Source organism: Nerophis ophidion, linkage group LG29 (genome assembly GCF_033978795.1).
Source record: "Nerophis ophidion isolate RoL-2023_Sa linkage group LG29, RoL_Noph_v1.0, whole genome shotgun sequence".
NCBI classification, from domain to species: Eukaryota; Metazoa; Chordata; class Actinopteri; order Syngnathiformes; family Syngnathidae; genus Nerophis; species Nerophis ophidion.
Genome location: NC_084639.1, coordinates 8610026 through 8634381, shown reverse-complemented (window position 1 = coordinate 8634381; position 24356 = coordinate 8610026). Strand labels below are relative to the sequence as shown.

At 42.1% G+C, this 24356-nt stretch overlaps 1 protein-coding gene across 3 annotated transcripts in view; it reads left to right on the top strand.

The window, feature by feature from the left end:
• wu:fb13g09 (ATP-binding cassette sub-family C member 5) overlaps nucleotides 1-24356 on the top strand; it is a 112854-nt gene that overhangs the window by 31978 nt on the left and 56520 nt on the right. For all 3 annotated transcript variants that reach the window (XM_061892126.1, XM_061892125.1, XM_061892124.1), the window contains exons 3-8: nucleotides 550-705; nucleotides 13240-13387; nucleotides 16232-16465; nucleotides 16544-16717; nucleotides 17003-17150; nucleotides 23940-24088. In XM_061892126.1, the coding sequence (XP_061748110.1) occupies nucleotides 550-705; nucleotides 13240-13387; nucleotides 16232-16465; nucleotides 16544-16717; nucleotides 17003-17150; nucleotides 23940-24088 (1009 nt within the window). The remainder of the gene's footprint in view (nucleotides 1-549; nucleotides 706-13239; nucleotides 13388-16231; nucleotides 16466-16543; nucleotides 16718-17002; nucleotides 17151-23939; nucleotides 24089-24356) is intronic.

Below are 24356 nucleotides of genomic sequence, written 5' to 3'. Positions count from 1 at the left end.
TGAACCTACAACCCTCAAGTTGCTGGCACAGCCGGTCTATACCGCCCCTATCATTGGTACTTTAAATTTAACTTTATTCTGGGCAGATCTGCAGTCTTGTAAGTTGGCTGGAAGTCTCTCACAGCGACAAATTTCTAAAGCTAATTATTATTATTATTGTTAATACATGCACTGCTTCTATTTTTCCCCACATTTTGGGTCAAGTTCTCAGCCGTCTCACCTCAAAAGTGCTTGACTTGCAAATACACACACAAAGTGATTTTAATTCAAGAGGACAATACATGCCTCTGATTGCCATTTGAGGACATACAAAGACACAGAAACTCATTTTTAGTCACACTCTGGCTGTTAGGCGTGATAACACAATCTTATCCCCAAGTAGCGTGCATCACCCTGTTTGAACATACACTACGTGATAAACAAGCCGTTACATTCTTTCCAACAGTTAGCAATGAGGAATGTGCAAATGACTGCTCAACTGAGGCAAGCAAAGCGGAGACTCTTCTCTCAGGTCGGGTCCACTCACTGACAATGCCCTCTCTCTTCCAGAAACCAGCACCCGGTCGATAACTCCGGGCTCTTCTCCTTTATGACTCTGCACTGGCTCACGCCGCTGGCCCTGAAAGCCTACAAGACGTCCAGCTTGTCCATAGACGACGTGTGGGGGCTCTCCTGCCACGAAGCCTCTGAAGTCAACTGCCAAAGGTGAGCTGAGAGCGTGCATGGCGGGAGGCTCGAATGGCGTCATGGGTGTGGTGGTGGGGCCAAAATAGTCCTCAGGTGAACTCAAAGCACTGTAAAATAAAAGTTACATAGTTCCGAACATATGGGCATTTAATTTGATTGGTGATTGTGAAAAATAACAAGCAGAAATGTGCACTTATAGCTTTTTTTAAAAATGTCTCTGACAATCTTGCACTTTCTGTTTTGGAAATGACATGAATGTTTGTGCCACTGCTTAATAACTGTTTAATAAATACAGTTTTGGTAAATTGACTTGGTTGTAAATTCCCTCTCTGCATGAAAGTTTAAAATGAGCATATATTAATTAATCAATCAATCAATCAATCAATGTTTATTTATATAGCCCTAAATCACAAATGTCTCAAAGGACTGTACAAACCACTACGACTACGACATCCTCGGAAGAACCCACATAAGGGCAAGGAAAACTCACACCCAGTGGGCAAGGAGAATTCACACCCAGTGGGACGCCAGTGACAATGATGACTATGAGAAACCTTGGAGAGGACCTCAAATGTGGCAAATACGGTAGTAGTTTTGTTGTTTTGCCGTGGTACGGCTGAGAGTAATCAGTTTTCCTCACTTCAATGATTGTTGATGCAGATCACCTCCATCTCTGCAGACATTGTCATTTTTTCATCCGTTATGACCACTAGAGTTGCATTGGTACCGAATAAATTGTTTGTTTTGTTTAGCATTTAGAGGCCTACTGAAATGCGATTTTCTTATTTAAACGGTGATAGCAGGTCCATTCTATGTGTCATACTTCATAATTTCGCGATATTGCCATATTTTCGCTGTAAGGATTTAGTAGAGAACATCGACGATAAAGGTTTGGTCGCTAATAAAAAAGCCTTGCCTGTACTGGAAGTAGCAGACTATGTGCGCGTGACGTCACGGGTTGTGGAGCTCCTCACATCTGCAAATCTTTTACAATCATGGCCACCAGCAGCTAGAGCGATTCGGACCGAGAAAGCGACGATTTCCCCATTAATTTGAGCGAGGATGAAAATTTTGTGGATGAGGAAAGTGAGAGTGAAGGACTAGAGAAAAAAAAAAGAAAATGGGCAGTGGGAGCGAATCAGATAGGGAAGATGCTGTGAGAGGCGCCGTGGCAGTCGTGGGGGTGGCAGGACCACTCGGCCAGGCCCAACCGCAACAAGGGATAGAGTCATACCGCTTTGAACCCGACGCTGACGGTGACGGTCTGGAGGACGAGCGCTGCTGATATTGATGCTGGAGTACCACACGACATAGATCGCCTTCAGAATACGGAATGTTCAAATGTTTTTTATTAATACAAATAATACACTGTACTTTGTGTGTGTGATCCAATCCAACCGTGTTCACTTGACATCTCTCTTCCATAATAAAGCTCGACCGTCATTTTTCGGGAATGTAAACAATGAAACACCGGCTGTGTTTGTGTGGCTATAGCCGGCCGCAATACACCGTTTCCCACCTACAGCTTTCTTCTTTGACGTCTCCATTGTTCATTGAACAAATTGCAAAAGATTAACCAACACAGAAGTCCAGAATACTGTGGAATTATGCGATGAAAACAGACGACTTAATAGCTGGGCACGATGCTGGAACAAAATGTCCTCTACAACAATGGTCCCCAACCACCGGGCCGATTGGTACCGGGCCGGAGAAGATTTTTTTATTAATTTTTATTTAAAATAAAAAAATATATATATATTTTTTTATTTTAAATAAAATGTACCCTGCCTTCTGCCCGATTGTAGCTGAGATAGGCGCCAGCGCCCCCCGCGACCCCGAAAGGGAATAAGCGGTAGAAAATGGATGGATGGATGGATATATATTTTTTATTAAATCAACATAAAAAACACAATATACACTTACAATTAGTGCACCAACCACACAAACCTATTTTTTTCATGACAAAGAAAAAAAGGATTCCCCACCCCGCGGGACAAATTATTAAGCGTTGACCGGTCCGCGGATACAAAAAGGTTGGGGACCATTGCTCTACAATCCGTGACGTCACGCACAGGCGTCATCATACCAAGACGTTTTCGGCGCGAAATTTAAAATTGCACTTTAGTAAGCTAACCCGGCCGTATTGGCATGTGTTGCAATGTTAAGATTTCATCATTGATATATAAACTATCAGACTGCGTTGTCGGTAGTAGTGGGTTTCAGTAGGCCTTTAAGTTGGATTTTCGTGCGCGTAGGACACTTTATTGCGAAGGCGTGCATTTTACAGGAAACATTGGATGTGAATGGGATTTAGTTTCCATTCCCAGTGTATCAATGCTGGGATGAACTTGTCATCTGCACCATGCCACTTTAGCCTCACACTGTTCGCTCAGCGAGATTGTTTTCCCATGTTTCTACAAATATTGGTAGACCCTGCTTTCCTGGTCATACATACCCTTGAACGAGATACCTGCTCAAACATTGACAGTACAGCCAGAGCAGAGTTTGGTTGCAAGGCTGTGTGGGAATTTACAGTGAAAAGATTCCCACTCTGCAAGCTCATCGCAATGTTTGCTCTCTGCTTGCACAGTTTTGACACCAGCACATTTAATCGACGGACATCCAGTTCCTTGTGTAGCGGCAGCACAGGGTTTTACAAGGATGGCGGGCCGGCTAAGAATACCAGAGATTAGAGATTAGAGTGAGAGTTAGCAGCCCCCGACTTTGGCGGTTATGTCATTAACTGCTCAGCTTGTGATGTACTGCGTCTCCCCTGCCACTGCCGTCCGCTGTTTTTGGCTGCAGGCCACGAGATAAGATTGCCCGTGAAGCATTGCTTAAGAAACACGAGGTGAAATCGCATTTTAGGAATTACCCAGTCACGCTCGGCGCAGCTGAGGTGATGATGCGACTGTATCAAAAATAATGGTAAAAAATAAGGTTTTACTTAGCAGTATTTTTTCATTATTGTGGTTGGTGATCTGTATTATAGTGCAAGAAATAGACTTAAAATGTTTTCGTACAGGGTTTCACGGTGGCAGAGGGGTTAGTGCGTCTGCCTCACAATACGAAGTTCCTGCAGTCCTGGGTTCAAATCCAGGCTCGGGATCTTCCTGTGTGGAGTTTACATGTTCTCCCCGTGAATGCGTGGGTTCCCTCCGGGTACTCCGGCTTCCTCCCACCTCCAAAGACATGCACCTGGGGATAGGTTGATTGGCAACACTAAATTGGCCCTAGTGTTTGAATGTGAGTGTGAATGTTGTCTGTCTATCTGTGTTGGCCCTGCGATGAGGTGGCGACTTGTCCAGGGTGTACCCCGCCTTCCGCCCGATTGTAGCTGAGATAGGCGCCAGCGCCCCCCGCGACCCCAAAAGGGAATAAGCGGTAGAAGATGGATGGATGGATGTTTTCGTACATTGATTAGCAACATGAGAGTGATCAAATCCTAGAGACAGAGCTCAGCATGATGTGTTAGTAAACCTTTAAAGTAAACCTTGACACTGGCCGAGAGTTGGTTGGCAACCGAGAGCGGAGTCGGCTCTCTTGGTTACTTTGTTGGGTCTGCTCCTGTCTCTGGCCATGCTCTCTCAACCCCAGCAGACGATGGCGTGGAACACAGCAGAGGCCACCACAGTGTATATGTTTCTTGTACTTTTTATTCATAGCTGTATGTAGAAGTAGCTGGTTGCATCAGCTCCGCTACTTTAATGTCTTTCATGTCCTTTGTGTTCTTTGATGTTTGATGTTTCCCTCTTCCACACATGTAAGAGGGATGTGTACTATGGCTATGAGTTGTTTTTTTTCCCCTGGTCTCAGTCTGGACCCCCTCTCCAGGGGCCCAGGCTTAGACCGATTTTTTTATTTTATTTAATTTTATTTTATTTTATTTTAACCTTTTATTTTTTTTCTCCCATTCCCCCCACTTGTTTACCTGTATCTCACCTTTTTTGTAAGGGGCGCCAGAAGTTGTTAGACCCGTCAGCGACTGTTCTGTCTCCCTGTAATGTTTGTCTGATCTTGAATGGGATTGTGCTGAAAATTTTAATTTCCCCTCGGGGATTAATAAAGTATGTCTGATTCTGATTCTGATTTATCAGAAAAGGACAGAAGTATTGGGCCATCCTAATACTTTGATTAATGTAAAAATACACATTTTCAATATTAATTAATATTTTCACATTGATAAAAACTAAACTAATGAATAAAAATATTTACCGTAGTTTTTCGTCATATTGGTCTTTTTGTTTTTTCACAAATAAGGTTTCACTAAATAATTTAATTAATAAATAATCACAACAATTATTCTTATTATTTTTTGTTATGTATATAATTACAATTATGTATTGAATAGTTGCTGTCAAATGATATTTTTAAAGATCACATTAATCACATATTTGAACATGATTTAATCATAATTACTCACCGGTTATTACTGGCTTGCATCATTTCAACGGCATTTTTTTGGCAGCTTAGTCACAGATGACCATGCTAATTCTCGCTCTTGGGTCAGACACTTATTTCGATTTGATGTTTCATTTTTTATTTTATTTATTCATAGGGACACGCGGTAAAAAATGGATGGATGGATATTTATTTATTTTTTTTCATTATTATTATTTTTTATGGGCTTCACGGTGGCAGAGGGGTTAGTGCGTCTGCCTCACAATACAAAGGTCCTGCAGTCCTGGGTTCAAATCCAGGCTCGGGATCTTTCTGTGTGGAGTTTGCATGTTCTCCCCGTGAATGCGTGGGTTCCCTCCGGGTACTCCGGCTTCCTCCCACTTCCAAAGACATGCACCTGGGGATAAGTTGATTGGCAACACTAAATTGGCCCTAGTGTGTGAATGTGAGTGTGAATGTTGTCTGTCTATCTGTGTTGGCCCTGCGATGAGGTGGCGACTTGTTCAGGGTGTACCCCGCCTTCCGCCCGATTGTAGCTGAGATAGGCGCCAGCGCCCCCCGCGACCCCAAAAGGGAATAAGCGGTAGAAAATGGATGGATGGATGGATTATTTTTTATTTTGTAATGGTACTTTAATTATTATAGTTTATTGTTTTTATTTAAATAGTTTTGTCATCCTATTTTAGTAAATTATTAGTAATATCTTTCCGGTTATGAGTGTTGTAATTATACAGTGCACTTATTTAATTATAATTTTCACATTTAACTTGATGTTTTGTTGATACGTTACATTCCTGTTGGTTGACAACGCCGAGCATGGCTGTACAAGCCAATTCTTGAGTGGCAGTCCCTGTTGCATTTAGTGCAACAGGGACTGTTTTTATTATGTATATATTACAATTATTTATTGTATAGTTCGGGGGTCGGCAACCCGCGGCTCTTTAGCGCCGCCCTAATGGCTCTCTGGAGCTTTTTCAAAAATGTATGAAAAATGGAAAAAGATGAGTGGAAATGTTAATATTTCATCATTGATATATAAACTATCAGACTGCGTGGTCGGTAGTAGTGGGTTTCAGTAGGCCTTTAAATCGTTATTTTTGACAGCCCTGATGTATTTATATTGTATTATTATGTTATAAAATATTGATATTTTGTTTTTTGCTGAGAAAAAGCATCCTAATGATGTATTTTTGAAGGTAAAAATGTGCATTTCAATGAGTGCATTAGTGTACAGACTATAAGTACCAGTAATTCATCACTTTGACAGTACCATATAAAACTGGTCGGTATTATCTTTATAAAGGTAGCTGTTTGGATACAGCGGAACTAAAGATGCATCCAGTGAGCGCTATCAGCTCGTCAGGGCTGGTAGGCCAAAGGTATTCAGGAGCATAGAGGGATTTAGTTTGTTTTTCCATGGCTGGAACAGTTATGCAACCCAGATGCACAGCATCAGAGAGGATAGTGTGAAGATGAAAAAGAAAAAAGAAAAAAAAAATCACCCTGGGAGAGTTGACACTTGCCGGTGCCCAGCGAGGTGCGAATCTTCAACGCGGCGTCTGAGCCAAAGCGCCTCTCAAAACATCAGCTTGAATCTGGCTGTCGGCTGGTGAGAACATTTCTGTCCAATCATCCCTGTGTGGATCTCACTGTGTTGCCATGGTGCTCTTCCACAACTTATTGTACACGAGAATATTACACTGGACATTTCAAAGAAAGAAGAAGCCAGTGTCTCACACAAAAGATGTCGGATTCTGATAAAACTGCAGTAATGGCTAATTCCCATGGAGGCAGGCATCGTATGTAGTTTCACTTGTGCAAAAATTGGTCGGGCCATTTACATTTAGTACCAGGAAGTTGTACTTTTTTAATGATACAGCTGGATTCAAGTTTTACCATAGATTTTTTGCACAATAAGAAGACATTTAGTTATTTTTTTCAGCTTATCTGGGGTTGGGTCACGGGTGCAGCAGCCTAAGCAGAGAAGCCCAGACTTCCCTCTCCCCAGCTACCTTGTCCAGCTCTTCCCAGGGGATCCTGTGGCCTTCCCAGGCCAGCTGGGAGACATAGTCTCTCCAACATGTCCTAGGTCTTCCTCTCACCGTTCCGACGTGCCCTCAATACCACCCCAGGGAGGCATCCGAACCAGATCCCCGAGCCACGTCATCTGGCTCCTCACGATGTGAAGGAGCTGCGACTTTACTCTGAGCTTCAACTAGGGCTGGGCGATATGGGCTTTTTTTAATATCTCGATATTTTTAGGCCATGACACGATACAAGATATATATCTCAATATTTTGTATTAGCCTTGAATTAACACTTGATGCATATAATCACAACAGTATGATGATTCTATGTGTCTACATTAAAACATTCTTCTTCATACTGCTTTAATATATGCTTATTTTAAACTTTCATGCAGAGAGGGAAATCACAACTAAGTCAATTTAGCAAAACTGTATTTATTAAACAGTTATTAAGCAGTGGCACAAACATGTCATTTTCAAACAAAGTGCAAGATTGTCAGAGACATTTTAAAACAAGCTTTGAGTGCACTTTTGTGCATGATGTCACTAAGATGACATATCAAAACAACACTAAACTAAAGTGCACTTTTAGTACAGAACGCCACTACAATAGTGGAAAACAAATAAAGTGCACTTTTGTGCATGATGTCACACAAGATATTTCAATAACTGTCAAATAAAAATGAGCAGCATAATAGGAAATCAAATCACTATGTAGTAGGTTACTGCGGACGTTATCACCTTATGTTGTCTTTTTTTTCATACGGTGTTGATGTTGAAATGGTTGCTTCGGCATTTTGTGGAAGATGTTGACCTACGGAGTAAGCACTCTTCATTCTCTAGCGGGTGATTTTTCAAATGATGCTACATAGTAGCAGTAATGCTACTTTTTGTAGCAACGCTTTTGCCCCACACTTGACAAATTACGGTTGTCTGTTCGACATATTCCCGCTTGAAGCCAAACCACCGCAAGACGATGGACCCCCTGCTGTTTTTCTTGGGAATTCATTCTTCCTTCATTTGTTACCAGATTCGCACCTTCTTTTCTCGTATTACCCACTCGCACCACAGCTAACGTTACCCATGCTGCTACCTCTCTGCTCCGCGAGGGCGTACACGTATGTGACGTATGTAAGAAGGTGCGCTTGCTGTCTGCGAGAACGAGAGACAACAAAGACAACAAAGAGTGGGAAGAGACCAGTTGATCTGCCGTTTCTTTTCTTTTTCTCCTATGTCCCACACTCCCTTGTGGAGGGGGTCCGGTCCGATCCGGTGGCCATGGATGACGTACTGGCTTTCCAGAATCGGGACCCAGGATGGACCGCTCGTCCAGAGTTGGGACCCAGGATGGATCGCTTCCCTGTGTATCGGCTTGGGACATCCCTGCGCTGTTGATCCGCCTCCGCTGGGGATGGTTTCCTGCTGGCTCCGCTCTGAACGGGACTCTCGCTGCTGTGTTGGATCCGCTTTGGACTGGACTCTCGCGGCTGTGTTGGATCCATTATGGATTGAACTTTCACAGTATCATGTTAGACCCACTCGACATCCATTGCTTTCGTCCTCTCCAAGGTTCTCATAGTCATCATTGTCACCGACGTCCCACTGGGTGTGAGTTTTCCTTGCCCTTATGTGGGCCTACCGATGATGTCGCAGTGGTTTGTGTTCTGGTTTGTGCAGCCCTTTGAGACACTAGTGATTTAGGGCTATATAAGTAAACATTGATTGATTGATTGATTGATTGGAAGAGCCTGTAGTGTAATGCCCGCAGCTAAAAGCAACAGCGTGAGAACGTATACTCAAATATCACGATATAGTCATTTTCTGTATCGCACAGAAACAAACCCGCGATATATCGAGTATATCGAGTATATCGATATATCGCCCAGCCCTAGCTTCAACCAGAACCGTCTAAATAGTGACCCCATTAACCCCAAAGGTATGTCCTTTTTACATAATTTCAACAGTCTTATAGAACCTGTCCCTATCTCTAAGGGAGAGCTTCGCCCTATGGAGGAAACTTGATCACAACCCAAAGATCACAGCCTTGGGTGAGGGTATGAACGTAGAACGACTGGTAGATTGAGAGCTTTGTCAATTGGCTCAGCTCCGTCTTCACCACGAAGAACTGGACTGGTTGGGTAAACTCCCAATGCACGCTCAAGGACTCTGCCAAGATTATAGAGCTGGTCCAAAACCACACTGCTCCTCTTGAATCCAAGGCACTGCTGTCTGGCTCAATAGTGTGATCCCTTGATAGTTGGAACACCTCTTTTCCCCTGCCCTTATTTTTTTACCTGTCCTGTAAGCCACATGGGAAGTAATATCTCCAGGACAGATTTACTTTACAAAAAGAAGGATGGGATAATTCCACGTCCCTAGAGCTAGCCGAGGATCAGACTGCCAAGGTCCCTGCCTTCGGCTGTCACCCAGCGCATGTTTCACTCAACCCCCATGGCACCTCCCGTGAGAGGTGAGCCCATTGCTGGGGGAACCCACGTCTGGCCATCAGGCGCTCGCCATCGAGCCCCACTTCCGGGCCTAGTTCCAGGGCGAGGGGAAACTTCCGCCCATGTTTTCGTGTCTTCATATCGTAGGTGTGCGCATTCTGCAACAATCATCTCCCAAGCCGGGCACCGTGCGGCTGATGTTTAGTCTTTTGCACTCGTTTGACGTCAAGTAGTAATTATCCGGCCGCACAAGAGTCAGCTCTGTTTAATGTTCTGTCTGTCTTTTGATTGGTTTTTAATAAAGTCATTAAGGGCGTAAATGACTCTTCTGCAGCAGCTTCTGCCGCTGCTGCTCCGGAGAGTCATTAGTAACCTGGCCAACATGATTTTCCACGCTCTTTACGGAGTATTATACGGCAATAAAAGTGCATTAGCCGCATGTTTAATAAGTTAGCTTGTAGCTCTCCAAGTATAATTACACGCGGCATCATTCACGAAAGGCTGATTTTCCGAAATAGTAGGTCAACTTTTTTAATTACAGCCCTAATTGCTGTCATTTTTCTTGTGTGATTTGGGGTCTCTGTGATTGCCTTTTAACCGAAGCATGGCCCCTATTGTGCTGGTGAATTTTTAAGTGAGGCTCAGTAGGTAATTGCTAGAGATTAAACAACACAGAATTTAGTGATTTTGCTTAGCCATTCTCTGTACACAGGTCGATGAGTTTAGTCGAATATTTTCATTAGTAGCTGAAATTAATTTATTCAAATATTTTCATTAGTAGCTGAATCTCATCATTGACCATCCAGGCACCACCGTTTTGTTGTTACTCTCCATATGTTGATCAGTTTTAAACCTGGCCAGGATTTGATTTATTGTTTAATTCCACAATACCCTCCATTGCAGGGATATTCAACTACATAAGGAAGAGCACCGCAGGTCTACTGAAATGAGATTTTCTTATTTAAACGGGGATAGCAGGTCCATTCTATGTGTCATACTTGATCATTTCGCGATATTGCCATATTTTTGCTGAAAGGATTTAGTAGAGAACATCGACGATAAAGTTCGCAACTTTTGGTCGCTAATTAAAAAGCCTTACCTGTACAGGAAGTAGCAGACGATGTGCGCGTGACGTCACAGGTTGTGGAGCTCCTCACATCTGAACAGTGTTTACAATCATGGCCACCAGCAGCGAGAGCGATTAGACCGAGAAAGCGACGATTTCCGCATCAATTTGAGCGAGGATGAAAGATTTGTGGATGAGAAAAGTGAGAGTGAAGGACTAGAAAAAAAAAGACGAGGGCAGTGGGAGCGATTCAGATGTTTTTAGACACATTTACTTGGATAATTCTGGAAAATCCCTTATCTGCTTATTGTGTTACTAGTGTTTTAGTAAGACTATATGGTCGTACGTGTACAAGCTGAAGGTCGGCCCCGCACCTTTCTTCAGCACCAGTCGACGGGTGGTGGCGATGCCCATCTCTGCCATTCACAAGGGGCCGTCTTCGAAACACGATCTTTCGAATCGATCGCTGCATAATACACTGTACTTTGTGTCTATGGTCAATCCAACCGTGTTCGCTTGACATCTCTGTTCCATAGTAAAGCTTGACTCATCTTTCGGGAATGTAAACATAGAAACACCGGTTGTGTTTGTATTGCTAAAGGCGGCCGCAATACACCGCTTCCCACTTACAGCTTTCTTCATTGACGTCTCCATTATTCATTGAACAAATTGCAAAAGATTCAGCAACACAGATGTCCATAATACTGTGGAATTATGCGATGAAAACAGACAACTTTTAGCTGGGAAATGGTGCTGGAACAAAATGTCCTCTACAATGCGTGACTTCACGCGCACGCGTCATCATACCGCGACGTTTTAGCATGAGACTTCCGCGCAAAATTTAAAATTGCAATTTAGTAATCTAAAAAGGCCGTATTGGCATGTGTTGCAATGTTAAGATTTCATCATTGATATAAAAATCAGTCTGCGTGGTCGGTAGTAGTGGGTTTCAGTAGGCCTTTAAGAGCCTAAGATCTCAGGGGCCGGACATCAAAATGTAGATGTTTCTTTATAAAGTTCCTCCGCAGGTTATATTCCTTTGAGACTGCGGTTACTTATTTACAGAGTAAACACATCAGCCTTCACACGGCACTGTCAATAAATTCATTATTATGCTGGAGCTACCTGCTTCTAGCGTGTGCAGCTAGACAGATAGTTAACAGCATGGAGAAACGGAAACTAAGTTTTGTTGATGATTGATGTTCCTTCTTTTGCATAATTTTTCTTCCTAACTTTATTCGTCTTTCTTTATTTAGATTTGTAGAACTGAAAATATCAACATTACAAAAATATAATGTCCATTGTGTATTTCACCTCAATGATGTCCATTGTGTATGTTGCTTGAATAAAATAGAAGGTTTAGTGTTAATACACACAGCAAACATTGCACACGTGTGGTTTAAAACAATTAAACCTAACATGTAGCTTTATCGCCCTCTGCTGGTCAAACTAAGCACTACATGTATTTAACCAGTTTGGATTGCCACAGCCAAAAAAAAACAACATGAGCACAAATACAAAATACATCACAAAGTCAGCAATTTCAACACAGTCATGCTTTGTTGTCCAGTCGGTGCTAATAATTAAATTTTCACAATTTATTTAGGTTTCAAAATTATCGGTATCTGTTTCGAAAAAGTAAAATGTATTACTTTTTAAAACGCCACTGTACACGGACGTAGGGAGAAGTACAGAGCGCCAAAAAACCTTAAAGGCACTGCCCAGTCACATAGTATCTACAGCCTTTCACACTCGCAAGTGAATGCAAAGCATACTTGGTCAACAGCCATACAGGTCACACTGAGGGCGGCCGTATAAACAACTTTAACACTGTTACAAATATGCGCCACACTGTGAACCCACACCAAACAAGAATGACAAACACATTTTGGGAGAACATCCACACCGTAACACAACATAAACACAACAGAACAAATACCCAGAATCCCTTGCAGCATTAACTCTTCCGGGAGGCTACAATATACACCCCCGCTACCCCTACCCCCCAACTCAACCCAACCCTGCCCACCTCAACCTCCTCATGCTCATTCAGGGAGAGCATGTCCCAATTCCAAGCTGCTGTTTTGAGGCATGTTCAAAAAAAAATTATGCACTTTGTGACTTCAATAATAAATATGGCAGTGCCATGTTGGCATTTTTTTCCATAACTTGAATTGATTTATTTTGAAAGACCTTGTTCCATTGTTTTATTTTATTTATTTATGTATTTATTTTGTTGCATTGTTTAATGCATCTAGCGGGGCATCACAACAAAACTAGGCATACTACTACTAATAATAATAATAATAATAATAATAAACATTTATCTCTATGGTTAGGTCTACGGTTGTTGAAAATATTTGATTCATTTTTATTTTTTATTTTTTGAAAGACACTCATTCGGGACTTAAGGGTTGATAGTATACAGTATATATGGTATAATATTTACAATGCCTCAAGAGATAGAATACATTAAGATCAGTAACAATATCAACTTACTTTTAGGAAGGAGTGCACACTTCCTAAATAGTTGTTTGGAATCCTGCATGTTGGTTAAAAAACAGGAATTGTAGTAGCTGTATTCTGAGTGGTTATGATGTGTTTGTTCTAGGCTAGAGTTGCTGTGGCACGATGAATTAAAAAGACGAGGTCGCGAGGGGGCATCCCTGACAAGAGTCTTTTGGAGGTTCTGCCAGACCCGAACGCTGGTGGCCATCTTCGCCCTCCTCTTCACAATGGTGGCAGGTTTCGTCGGGCCTGTGAGTACTACCCAAATCCCCCTATCCCTTGATGCTCCGCTGAGTAGCCCTGCTTGCTTTTCGGCTGCCCACAGGTCTTCAAAACCCCAACGTTACATAGCACATACCTAAACAAGGTTCAGTACAAATACTGAAGTCTAGTTTTATGTCAGCATACAACAGTCCTCTACTGAAAGGTGTTTATTGCCATGCCATGTCATGTGTTCACTTGTGCTCTGCTAATAGCATTACCAGGGTCTAGTTCTGAAACAATCAGTACATGTCCATGCACTAAATTAATCCGATTTGTCAAATAGTTTGGCTCTAAACAAGCTTCCGACAATCCATGGAAACCCCTTAACCTATGGTGTTCGGTTTTTGAGAAACCGGACTAACACACCTGGATTATGCGATTGAAAACCAGATCTCTATAGGGGGTGTGGGCAGCCGGAGAGGACCCTTCGTTTGCGCCAGTCTCAACACGTAACATGCAAACCGGAAGCGGAAACCATTTAATCAAAACAGAATATGGGGAATAATTTATTAAAAGAACAGACCATTTTGAAGTGCTTCGATGGGAGAAAAAAAACAAAGATTTATTTAAAAAGGTAACTAAGGCAGTGGAGAATGCGGCTTTATTTAGACTCCCGCTGTTGCGGCGGGGTTGCAGCTTGCTGCAAGGTTCGTTCCCATGGGATGCAAACGGAACACTCCGGACAGGACTTGCAGGTAGGAACATGATTTAATCCTCAGAACAAAATCAAAGCACCACCAAGAACAGAAAACAAGTCGAAAGAAAACACGTGCCAATCGCACTCAAAGCTAAACACTTAGCATTGGCTCAGTGGCCTAGTGGTTAGAGTCGGTAGGTCGTGAGTTCAAATCCCGGCCGAGCCATACCAAAGACTATAAAAATGGGACCCATTACCTCCCTGTTTGGCACTCAGCATTAAGGTTTGGAATCGGGGGTTAAATCACCATAAATGATTCCCGGGCGCGGACCGCTGCTGCCCATTGCTGCCCTCACCGCCCAGGGGGTGATTTAAAGGTGATGGGTCAAATGCAGAGAATAATTTCGCCACATCTAGTATGTGTGTTACAATCATTGGTACTTTAACTTTAACTTTAGGAGACAAGCAAAACTTACGTAACAGGAGCGTGAAGCAAACAAAGAAGCCAGGCCGACTGACTGGCAAGGGCAGGCTTAAATAATGCCTCTGATTAGTGGCCTTGGCGACCAAAACAAACTCAAGTGTAGGCAAAACAAGAACTGAGGGAGTCCAAAACTAACAGAAAATAACAAAACATGATCCGGGCCAAAGATCATGACACCCGAACAATAAAGTGTAGGATGGAAGAGAAACCGGTATATTAAAGGCAAAAAATTAAAGCATCGACAAACCTCTTCATGCTGCATTTGGTTACTCCAAACTGATAAACAACATCTCTGTATTCCGCACAATATCAACCCACCAACCTTAGTTGGTGGGTTGATATTGTTTCTTACAGGAATGAGATAAAGAATCCATCCATCCATCCATCCATCCATCTTCTTCTGCTTGTCTGAGGTCGGATTGCGGGGGCAGCAGCCTAAGCAGGAAAGCCCAGACATCCCTCTCCCCAGCCACTTCGTTTCGCTTTTCCCGGGGGATCCCGAGGCGTTCCCAGGCCAGCCGGGAGACATAGTCTTCCCAACGTGTCCTGGGTCTTCCCCGTGGCCTCCTACCGGTTGGACGTGCCCTAAACACCTCCCTAGGGAGGCGTTCGGGTGGCATCCTGACCAGATGCCAGAGCCACCTCATCTGCCTGCTCTCGATGTGGAGTAGCAGCGGCTTTACTTTGAGTTCCTCCCGGATGGCAGAGCTTCTCGCCCTATCTCTAAGGGAGAGCCCAGCCTTCCGGCGGAGGAAACTCATTTTGGCCGCGTGTACCCGTGATCTTATCCTTTGGGTCATGACCCAAAACTCACGACCATAGGTGAGGATGGGAACGTAGATCGACCGGTAAATTGAGAGCTTTGCCTTCCGGCTCAGTTCCTTTTTCACACAACGGATCGGTCCAACGTCCGCATTACTGAAGACGCCGCACCGATCCGCCTGTCGATCTCAGGATCCACTCTTACCTTACTCGTGAACAAGACTCCTAGGTACTTGAACTCCTCCACTTGGGGCAGCAGGGTCTCCTCCCAACCCGGAGATGGCACTCCATCCTTTTCCAGACGAGAACCATGGACTTGGACTTGGAGGTGCTGATTCTCATTCTGGTCGCTTCACACTCTGCTGCGAACCGATCCAGTGAGAGCTGACGTTCCCGGCCAGATGAAGTCATCAGGACCCGATCATCTGCAAAAAGCAGAGACCTAATCCCGCGGTCACCAAACCGGAACCCCTCAACGCCTTGACTGCGCCTCGAAATTCTGTCCATAAAAGTTATGAACAGAGTCAGTGACAAAGGACAGCCTTGGCGGAGTCCAACCCTCACTGGAAACGTGTCCGACTTACTGCCGGCAATATTATTTGATATTTTTGCGGTAATGTGTTAATAATTTCACACATACGCCGCTCCAGAGTATAAGTCGCACCCCCGGCCAAACTATGAATAAAACTGCGATTTATAATATGAAAAATACGGTAATTTGGTGCATGGAAACGTTGTGACTTGACTCATTTCTCTGACGCTCCCTGTTGATTTCACCAGCGCACAAACTGACACAATCGTGTTGTGTCGGTTCTCTGGAAAATCACAGTATTAGTCAAAAGTTAGGATTCAAGTGACCGGTACTGTGTGCCTCCAATGTCAAACTACTTTAGTTTTCTTCTTCGTCGTCATGAGTTTTACTATATATTCCTGCCTTCCGGTTCCTAGGCACTCTTGGTACGGGCCCTTCTGGAATATTCCCAGAGCTCTGAGCGCCGTGTGCAATACGGCCTCTGCTTGGTCGCTGGCATCTTCGCCATGGAGCTAACGCGCTCCTGGTGTCTGGCGCTCATGTGGGCCGTCAACTATCGCACGGCAGCTCGCCTCCGTGGGGCGACTCTCACGTTTGCCTTCAACAAGATCCTGCGCTTGCGCAACACCAAAGACATCAGTCCGGGCGAGGTAGGCGGAGTCATGCTCACGGCCAATGACTGTTATGGACTGCGATGGACTCATCCGTTGCTTCTATCTCTTCCCCAGCTGATCAACATCTGCTCCAGTGATGGCCAGCGTCTCTATGAGGCCGTCTCAGCGGGCTGCCTACTGGCCGGGGGCCCCCTGGTGGGCATCCTGGGACTTATCTACACCACGTACTTCCTGGGCTTCACCGCTCTGGTCGGATCGGCCATTTTCGTCATCTTCTATCCCACCATGGTACATTGTAGTTAAAATTCCATTTCTGTTTGGGTCGTATGATTTGAAGAAGTAATTTTCCGAAAAATTCATCCATGCCATCAATCTCTTTGTCCACTTTTGAGTTGCTGTCCAAATTGCACTCAACCTGAGCCACGGCTGCTACAGTGTTGATGTGAAAGCAATTTATCCGCTCAAAAGGAAGGGGCCTGCAGCAAAGCTAATGTAATTGCGTTTGCTTTCATTTCCTCTCTTATTTCTCTTGTCATCATGCCCCCCACCCCCACCATCTTCCTGTCTGGACAGATGCTAGCGTCAAGGCTGACGGCGTATTTCCGCAAGAAGTGTGTGGTGGTGACCGACCAGCGCGTGAGGCTGATGAACGAGATCCTTGGCTGCATAAAGTTCATCAAGATGTATTGTTGGGAGGATGCCTTTGCTGAGAATATCCACAGTGAGTTCATTTCCTTTCTGTGATCACGTTATTGCAGGCCAATTGCGACTCGCTGAGGTCTGCAACTTTTACCCACAAGGAGATTGCATTCAGTTTAGTAGTTTGACAATTTTGCTTGATTTGATGTTGTTTTGACGCCACGTAGTGGACATTGTGGGTAATCCAGGTCAATGACCTTTGATTATATTCTTGAGTGGGAGTATGCGGAGTGTTTACTTATATGCCCCAATGCAAACAACCTTCCTTAGTCATGGTGCAAAAAAAAAAAAGAACAAAAATCTAACCAACACAAAATGTCAACAGCCAACTTCCTCACTGAACTTTCTGCATATTATAAATAGCACCCAATCACCATAAACAATTCAAAATTACGCACATTTAAATCCATTATAAAGCAAGAAGAAATTATATTATTCATGTCTGGCGCATTTTAACTGCTTGATATTTCTGATTGATTACAAAACTTTAAGGAGGTTGTCACGGAAGCAAACAAAGTGGGAGTCGAACATTCTTATACTCTTAATATCCAATTATATGCATTATACATCCATTATTTTAATATAATATGTACATATTATACATATATACACATATATATATGTATGTATGTATTTATATGTATGTATGTGTGTGTATACATATATGTATATATAAATATATATGTGTGTGTGTGTGTGTGTTTATATGTGTATGTATATATGTGTGTGTATTTATGTATGTATATATATATGTGTGTGAATGTATATATGTATATATTTGTATGTATGTATAAGTGTTTGTGTGTGTGTATATATATATATATATATATATATAGTTGTATATATATAAATATATATGTGTGTGTGTGTATATATGAGTATATATATATATATATGTGCATATATATATATATATATATATATATGTGCATATATATGTATATATGTGCATATATATATATATATATATATATGTATATGTGTATGTATATATATATATGTATATATATATGTATGTGTGTATATATATATATATATATATATGTATGTATGTATATATATATATATATGTATATATATATGTATGTGTGTATATATATATATATATATATATATATATGTATATATATATGTATGTGTATATATATATATATATATATATATATATATATATATATATATATGTATATAAATAAGGGAAATACTTGAATTGTGTGTGTGCTGTGTGTATAGATATATGTATGTGTGTATGTTACTTTTCATTCAGTCTGTTTTTGACCATCGACTAAATTTTTTTAGCCCCTCTGTCAAAAAGTTTGGACATTCCTATTTTATCGGAATGCAAAGTCACGCTTTCACATGTTTCTGTGCAGACTTATTAGGCGCTACTCAAAAGGGCATCAACTCATTGGAAAAACTGTCACCAAAAGTCGGAACTAACGTGAATTTATCACTCGGAAAATAAGTCCTATCCCTTTTAAGTGGACCGGCAAGATAATTCTGGCCACAAATCTATTTTCATTAGCTCGTTAAGTTTTCCCCTGCGCCATGCGCTATCAGAAAGGCCAGTTTGAATCCCTTGGCTTTGAGGTTAATTTGCAAGGTGTGTTGGAGAGCCTTATGATACAGCCAATGACCGCTCTACTATACTCATGAATTAGTCACGGCCTTTTCTCACCAGGACCTTTCGCGTTAGGTTGTTGATAAGAATCTTTCTCCTCTTTTAAATCGGGTTCTTCAATTAGCCCTCTGGTGCTTGTTTTAGGGCCGTTATGTAATTACCTGTTAGGACAATGATTAATCGGCATTCAGCTTTAATGGCCAAGCGGGTCTATCGGGTTTACAGTGTCATTGTCTATCATTTCAAATGCAGAGAGGGTGTTCGCAGTGCATTTAAGGGTTGCAGTTGGTACGGAAACACAATCGCAGCCTCATGTGAGACAATTTGTGCTACCTAATCAATGCACACGAGCATTTTTTTGTTTTTTAAAAACACTGCATGGCAAAGCTTTTACTAGTTGAAATTCCTCACACACTCTACTACAAAGACTTATGGGTGTTTCGTGGAATCCCGATGGAATTAGGTACACACCTAAAGGGGACTGACAAGCACATGTTTATAAGATATCTGCAAGATTTGTTGAAAAACGTTGTCATGGTTGACTGTAAGTCATTGACCGTGTAACAAATTAGCACAGGATATGTCTATGTGTTATCTCTTCTACTCTTGAACAATGGCTGCACACAAAATAGTGAAAATTGGAGCACAATTTTCCCGCACTCTCGGCGCTGTTAATAAACCCCAAACTTTGACCACCATAATTTAGAATGACCTGATTTCGCCCTCAACTCACATTAAAATATTCACTGTAACTTTAGAGTGGAGATGTCCGATAATGGCTTTTTTGCCGATATTCCGATATTGTCCAACTCTTAATTACCGATACCGATATAACCAATACCGATGTATACAGTCGTGGAATTAACACATTATTATGGCTAATTTTGTTGTGATGCACCGCTGGATGTATTAAACAATGTAACAAGGTTTTCCAAAATAAATCAACTCAATTTATGGAAAAAAATGCCAACATGACACTGCCATATTTATTATTGAAGTCACAAAGTCAATTTTTTTTTTTAACATGCCTCAAAACAGCAGCTTGGAATTTTGGACATGCTCTCCCTGTGAGAGCATGAGGAGGTTGAGGTGGGGGGGTAGAGAGTAGCGGGGGTTGTATATTGTAACGTCCTGGAAGAGTTAGTGCTGCAAGGGGTTCTGGGTATTTGTTCTGTTGTGTCACGGTGCAGATGTTCTCCCGAAATGTGTTGGTCATTCGTGTTTGGTGTGGGTTCACAGTGTGGCGCATATTTGTAACAGTGTTAAAGTTGTTTATACGGCCACCCTCAGTGTGACCTGTAGGGCTGTTGACCAAGTATGTCTTGTATTCACTTGTGTGTGTGAAAAAGCCGTAGATATCATGTGACTGGGCCGGCACGCAAAGGCATTGCCCTTAAGGTTTATTGGTGCTCCATACTTCTCCCTATGTCCGTGTACGCAGCAACGTTTTAACAAGTCATAAATTATACTTTTTGATCCCGATAATTTTGAAACCGATACCGATCATTTCCGATATTAGATTTTAAAGCATTTATCGGCCGATAATATCGGCAGCAATTATCGGACATCTCTACTTTAGAGTGTTTTGCTGAATTACCAAATAATCTGGTAGACACCTTGTGGGGACTGGCAAGGACAAGTAAGTCAAATATGAGCAAGATTGGTTAAAAGCATGCAAAACGTTTTTCTGCTGCCAATTGCCCATTAGGCATTGATTATGTGTCTCATGATTAAAGTTCTAGGTTATCTGTATTACATGTACATGTCTTCCAAAGCATTTTTATACACAACCCATAAGGGGTGCCACAAATGTCATGACTGTATGTTGAATTAAATTGTAAAAATTGAAGAAAAAGCTCTAAAATCATGGAAGTAGACATCAACGTTCTGATAACTAAGATCCAAATACCTCACTAAAAACAGCGTGTACTTTCAGTGGGCGTGTGATCTATTAAAAAGTTAAAGTACCAATGATTGTCACACACACACACACTAGGTGTGGCAAAATTATTATCTGCATTTGACCCATCACCCTCGATCACCCCCTGGGAGGTGAGGGGAGCAGTGAGCAGCAGAGTTGGCCGCGCCCGGGAATCATTTTTGGTGATTTAACCCCCAATTCCAACCCTTGATGCTAAGCGCCAAGCAGGGAGGTAATGGCCCCCATTTTTATAGTCTTTGGTGTGACTCGGCCGGGGTTTGAACTCCTGTAACACTGCGTGTACAATTGAAAAGTGGTATTTAAATGAGGATTTTGCAAGTACTTTATGAGTCATCGTGACAGAGACCTTCATTCACTGCACATACATGTTATCTTGCTCCTACTTGTCTTGCTATGTTTTCAATCAAGCAGGAGACTTCTACCACTTTTTATGGGTATTTTACAAGCAGTCGTGCGACCACTTATTTTCCTTTTTTTTAATGGTGAAGTTGCGCTTCTGGGAAAGAGGCTGAATTTACTGTGCTCAAGATGAGCACCCTTTTTTTCATATAAGGAATGTGTTAAAAATACATATTTTAAGTAAAAAAACGGACGCCATTAAAAAGATGCTAAAGGACACCAAAACGCATCAATTAGGTTTGTTTTCATCAGCCCCTTAAAGGCCTACTGAAACCCACTACTACCGACCACGCAGTCTGATAGTTTATATATCAATGATGAAATATTAACATTGCAACACATGCCAATACGGCCTTTTTAGTTTACTAAATTGCAATTTTAAATTTCCTGCGAAGTATCGTGTTGAAAACGTCGCGGTATGATGACGCGTGCGTTTGACGTCTCGGGTTGTAGCATTATTTTCCAGCCCTATCCAAGCTATAAGTAGTCTGCTTTAATCGCATAATTACACAGTATTCCGGACATCGGTGTTGCTGAATCTTTTGCAATTTTTTGAATTAATAATGGAGAAGTCAAAGTAGAAAGATGGAGGTGGGAAGCTTTTAGCCTTTAGCCACACAAACACACTGTGTTTCCTTGTTTAAAATTCCCGAATGTGAAGCTTTACTATTGATCAGAGCGGTCAAGCGAACATGGATCCCGACCAAATGTCAACCGGCAGTTTTCGGTGAGAAAATTGTGGTAATAAGTCAGCTCTTATTGGAGACACCAGCGGAGCTTTGTCCTGCTGCAGCGCGTGACTTCCCTCAGAGACACTGGGTCAACACACCCGTGGCCCCACCCCTCCGACTTTCAGGTACTGTATAACCTCACTAAAACAATAGGCAGATAAGGGATTTTCCAGAATTATCCTAGTTAATGTGTCTAATAACTTCTGAATCGCTCCCACTGCAGTCGCCCTTTTTTCTTGTCCTTCACTCTAAATTTCCTCATCCACAAATCTTTCATCCTCGCTCAAATTAATAGGGAAATTGTCGCTTTCTCGGTCCGAATAGCTCTAGCTGCTGCTGGCTGTAATTGTAAACAATGTTCAGATGTGAGGAGCTCCACAACCCGTGACGTCATGTGCATATCATCTGCTACTTCCGGTACAGGCAAGGCTTTTTTATTAGCGACCAAAAGTTGCGAACTTTATCGTCGATGTTCTCTACAAAATCCTTTCAGCAAAAATATGGCAATATCGCGAAATGATCAAGTATGACACATAGAATGGACCTGCTATCCCCGTTTAAATAAGAAAATCTCATTTCAATAGGCCTTTATGTCACACAGGATGCAGCTATAAAATTATAAAAGGATGTTGCTGATTATATGTAATTTTTTTTAAATGTTATTTCTGACAGTCCAAATACGTTGACCCACCCACCTAGGACGGACGATTCTCTGTCCATCGATTGACTTTGCAGCGCCTGTTAGCTTGTACTTTTCAGGCATGCTGATTATAAACGCAAAATACTGCAAAATGCTGATGAGTGTTGACAAATCAAATTGCACATGCTGTATGATATGTTTGCATATCCACCTACCAGTATTGTGGGCGTTTTGATGATCCGCATATATTCAGCGTATTAATGAAGACGCAAAATGGATCGTAAGCCTTACCTCCCTTAACAGACAGTACCCACTTTGTTTAGTAGATCAGCTAAGCATGTGCTGTCTAGTAGAGCTGGGCGATATAGTCGATATATCGCGGGTTTGTCTCTGTGCGATATAGAAAATGATATTCGAGTATATGTTCTCACACAGATGCTTTTAGCTGCGGGCATTACACTGCATGCGTTTCCCACTCTTGTCTCTCCTTCTCACAGAAACGTAAACAAGCGCACCCTCTTACATACGTCACGCGTGCAACGTCACGCGCCCTCCCCGAGCAGAGATAGCTTCATGGTAACGTTAGCTGTGATGCTAATGGGGCGTTGCGAGTGGTAACACGAGAGAGGGAAGGTGCGACTCTGGTAACAAATGGAGAAAGAATTAGTTCCCAAGAAAAACAGCACGGGGTGCAACGTCTGGCGGTGGTTTGGCTTCAAGCGGGAAGATGTTGAACCATTATGCAGCAAAAGTGTTGCTACAAAAAGTAGCAGCACTGCTATTTAAATTCCTATTATGCAGCTCATTTTTATTTGACACTTATTGAAATATATTGTGTGACATCATGCACAAAAGTTCACTTTATTTGTTTTAAACTATTGTAGTGGTGTTCTGTATAAAAAGTGCACTTTAATTTTGTGTTGTTTTGATATGTCATCTTAGTGACATCATGCACAAAAGTGCACTCGTAGCTGGTTTGAAAATGTCTCTGACAATCTTGCACTTTCTGTTTTAAAATGACATGAATGTTTGTGCCACTGCTTAATAACTGTTTAATAAATACAGTTTTGGTCAATTGACTTAGTTGTGATTTCCCTCTCTGCATGAAAGTTTAAAATGAGCATATATTAATGCAGTATGAAGAAGAATGTTTTAATTTGGACACATAGAATCATCATACTGCTGTGCTTATATGCATTAAGTGTTAATTCAAGGCTAAGGCAAAATATTGCGATATATATCGTGTATCGTGACATGGCCCAAAAATATCGAGATATTAATAAAGGCCATATCGCCCAGCCCTACTGTCAAGTTTGCACGTGTTTTCGTACACACAGCCCTTAAATCAGACCCTTGGTGTTACTTTGAGTGCCCTTTTCAAACCATTGTGGACCACATTCCAAACCCTCCCTTTGTTTCTGTTTCGGTCCTCTTCATGATTGTCTGCCTGTCTCAATCCACAATGTTCTCCTCAACAGAGGTGAGGTCAAAGGAGAGGGCAATACTGGAAAGAGCCGGGATCATTCAGAGTCTGTCCGTGGGTGTTGCGCCTATCGTGGTGGTGATAGCCAGCGTGTGCACATTTACCTTGCACATGGCACTGGGCTACGACCTGACTGCAGCAGAGGTATTTGCACGTCAACATATACCCTTTTTAACTGCATGTGTGCAGCAATTCGTCATACAACTTACAGTGGGGCAAAAAAGTATTTAGTCAGCCACCGATTGTGCAAGTTCTCCCCCATTTTAAATGATGACAGAGGTCTGTAATTTTCATCATAGGTACACTTCAACTGTGAGAGACAGAAAGTGGGAAAAAAAATCCAGGAATTCACATTGTAGGAATTTTAAATAATTTATTTGTAAATTATGGTGGAAAATAAGTGTTTTGTCAC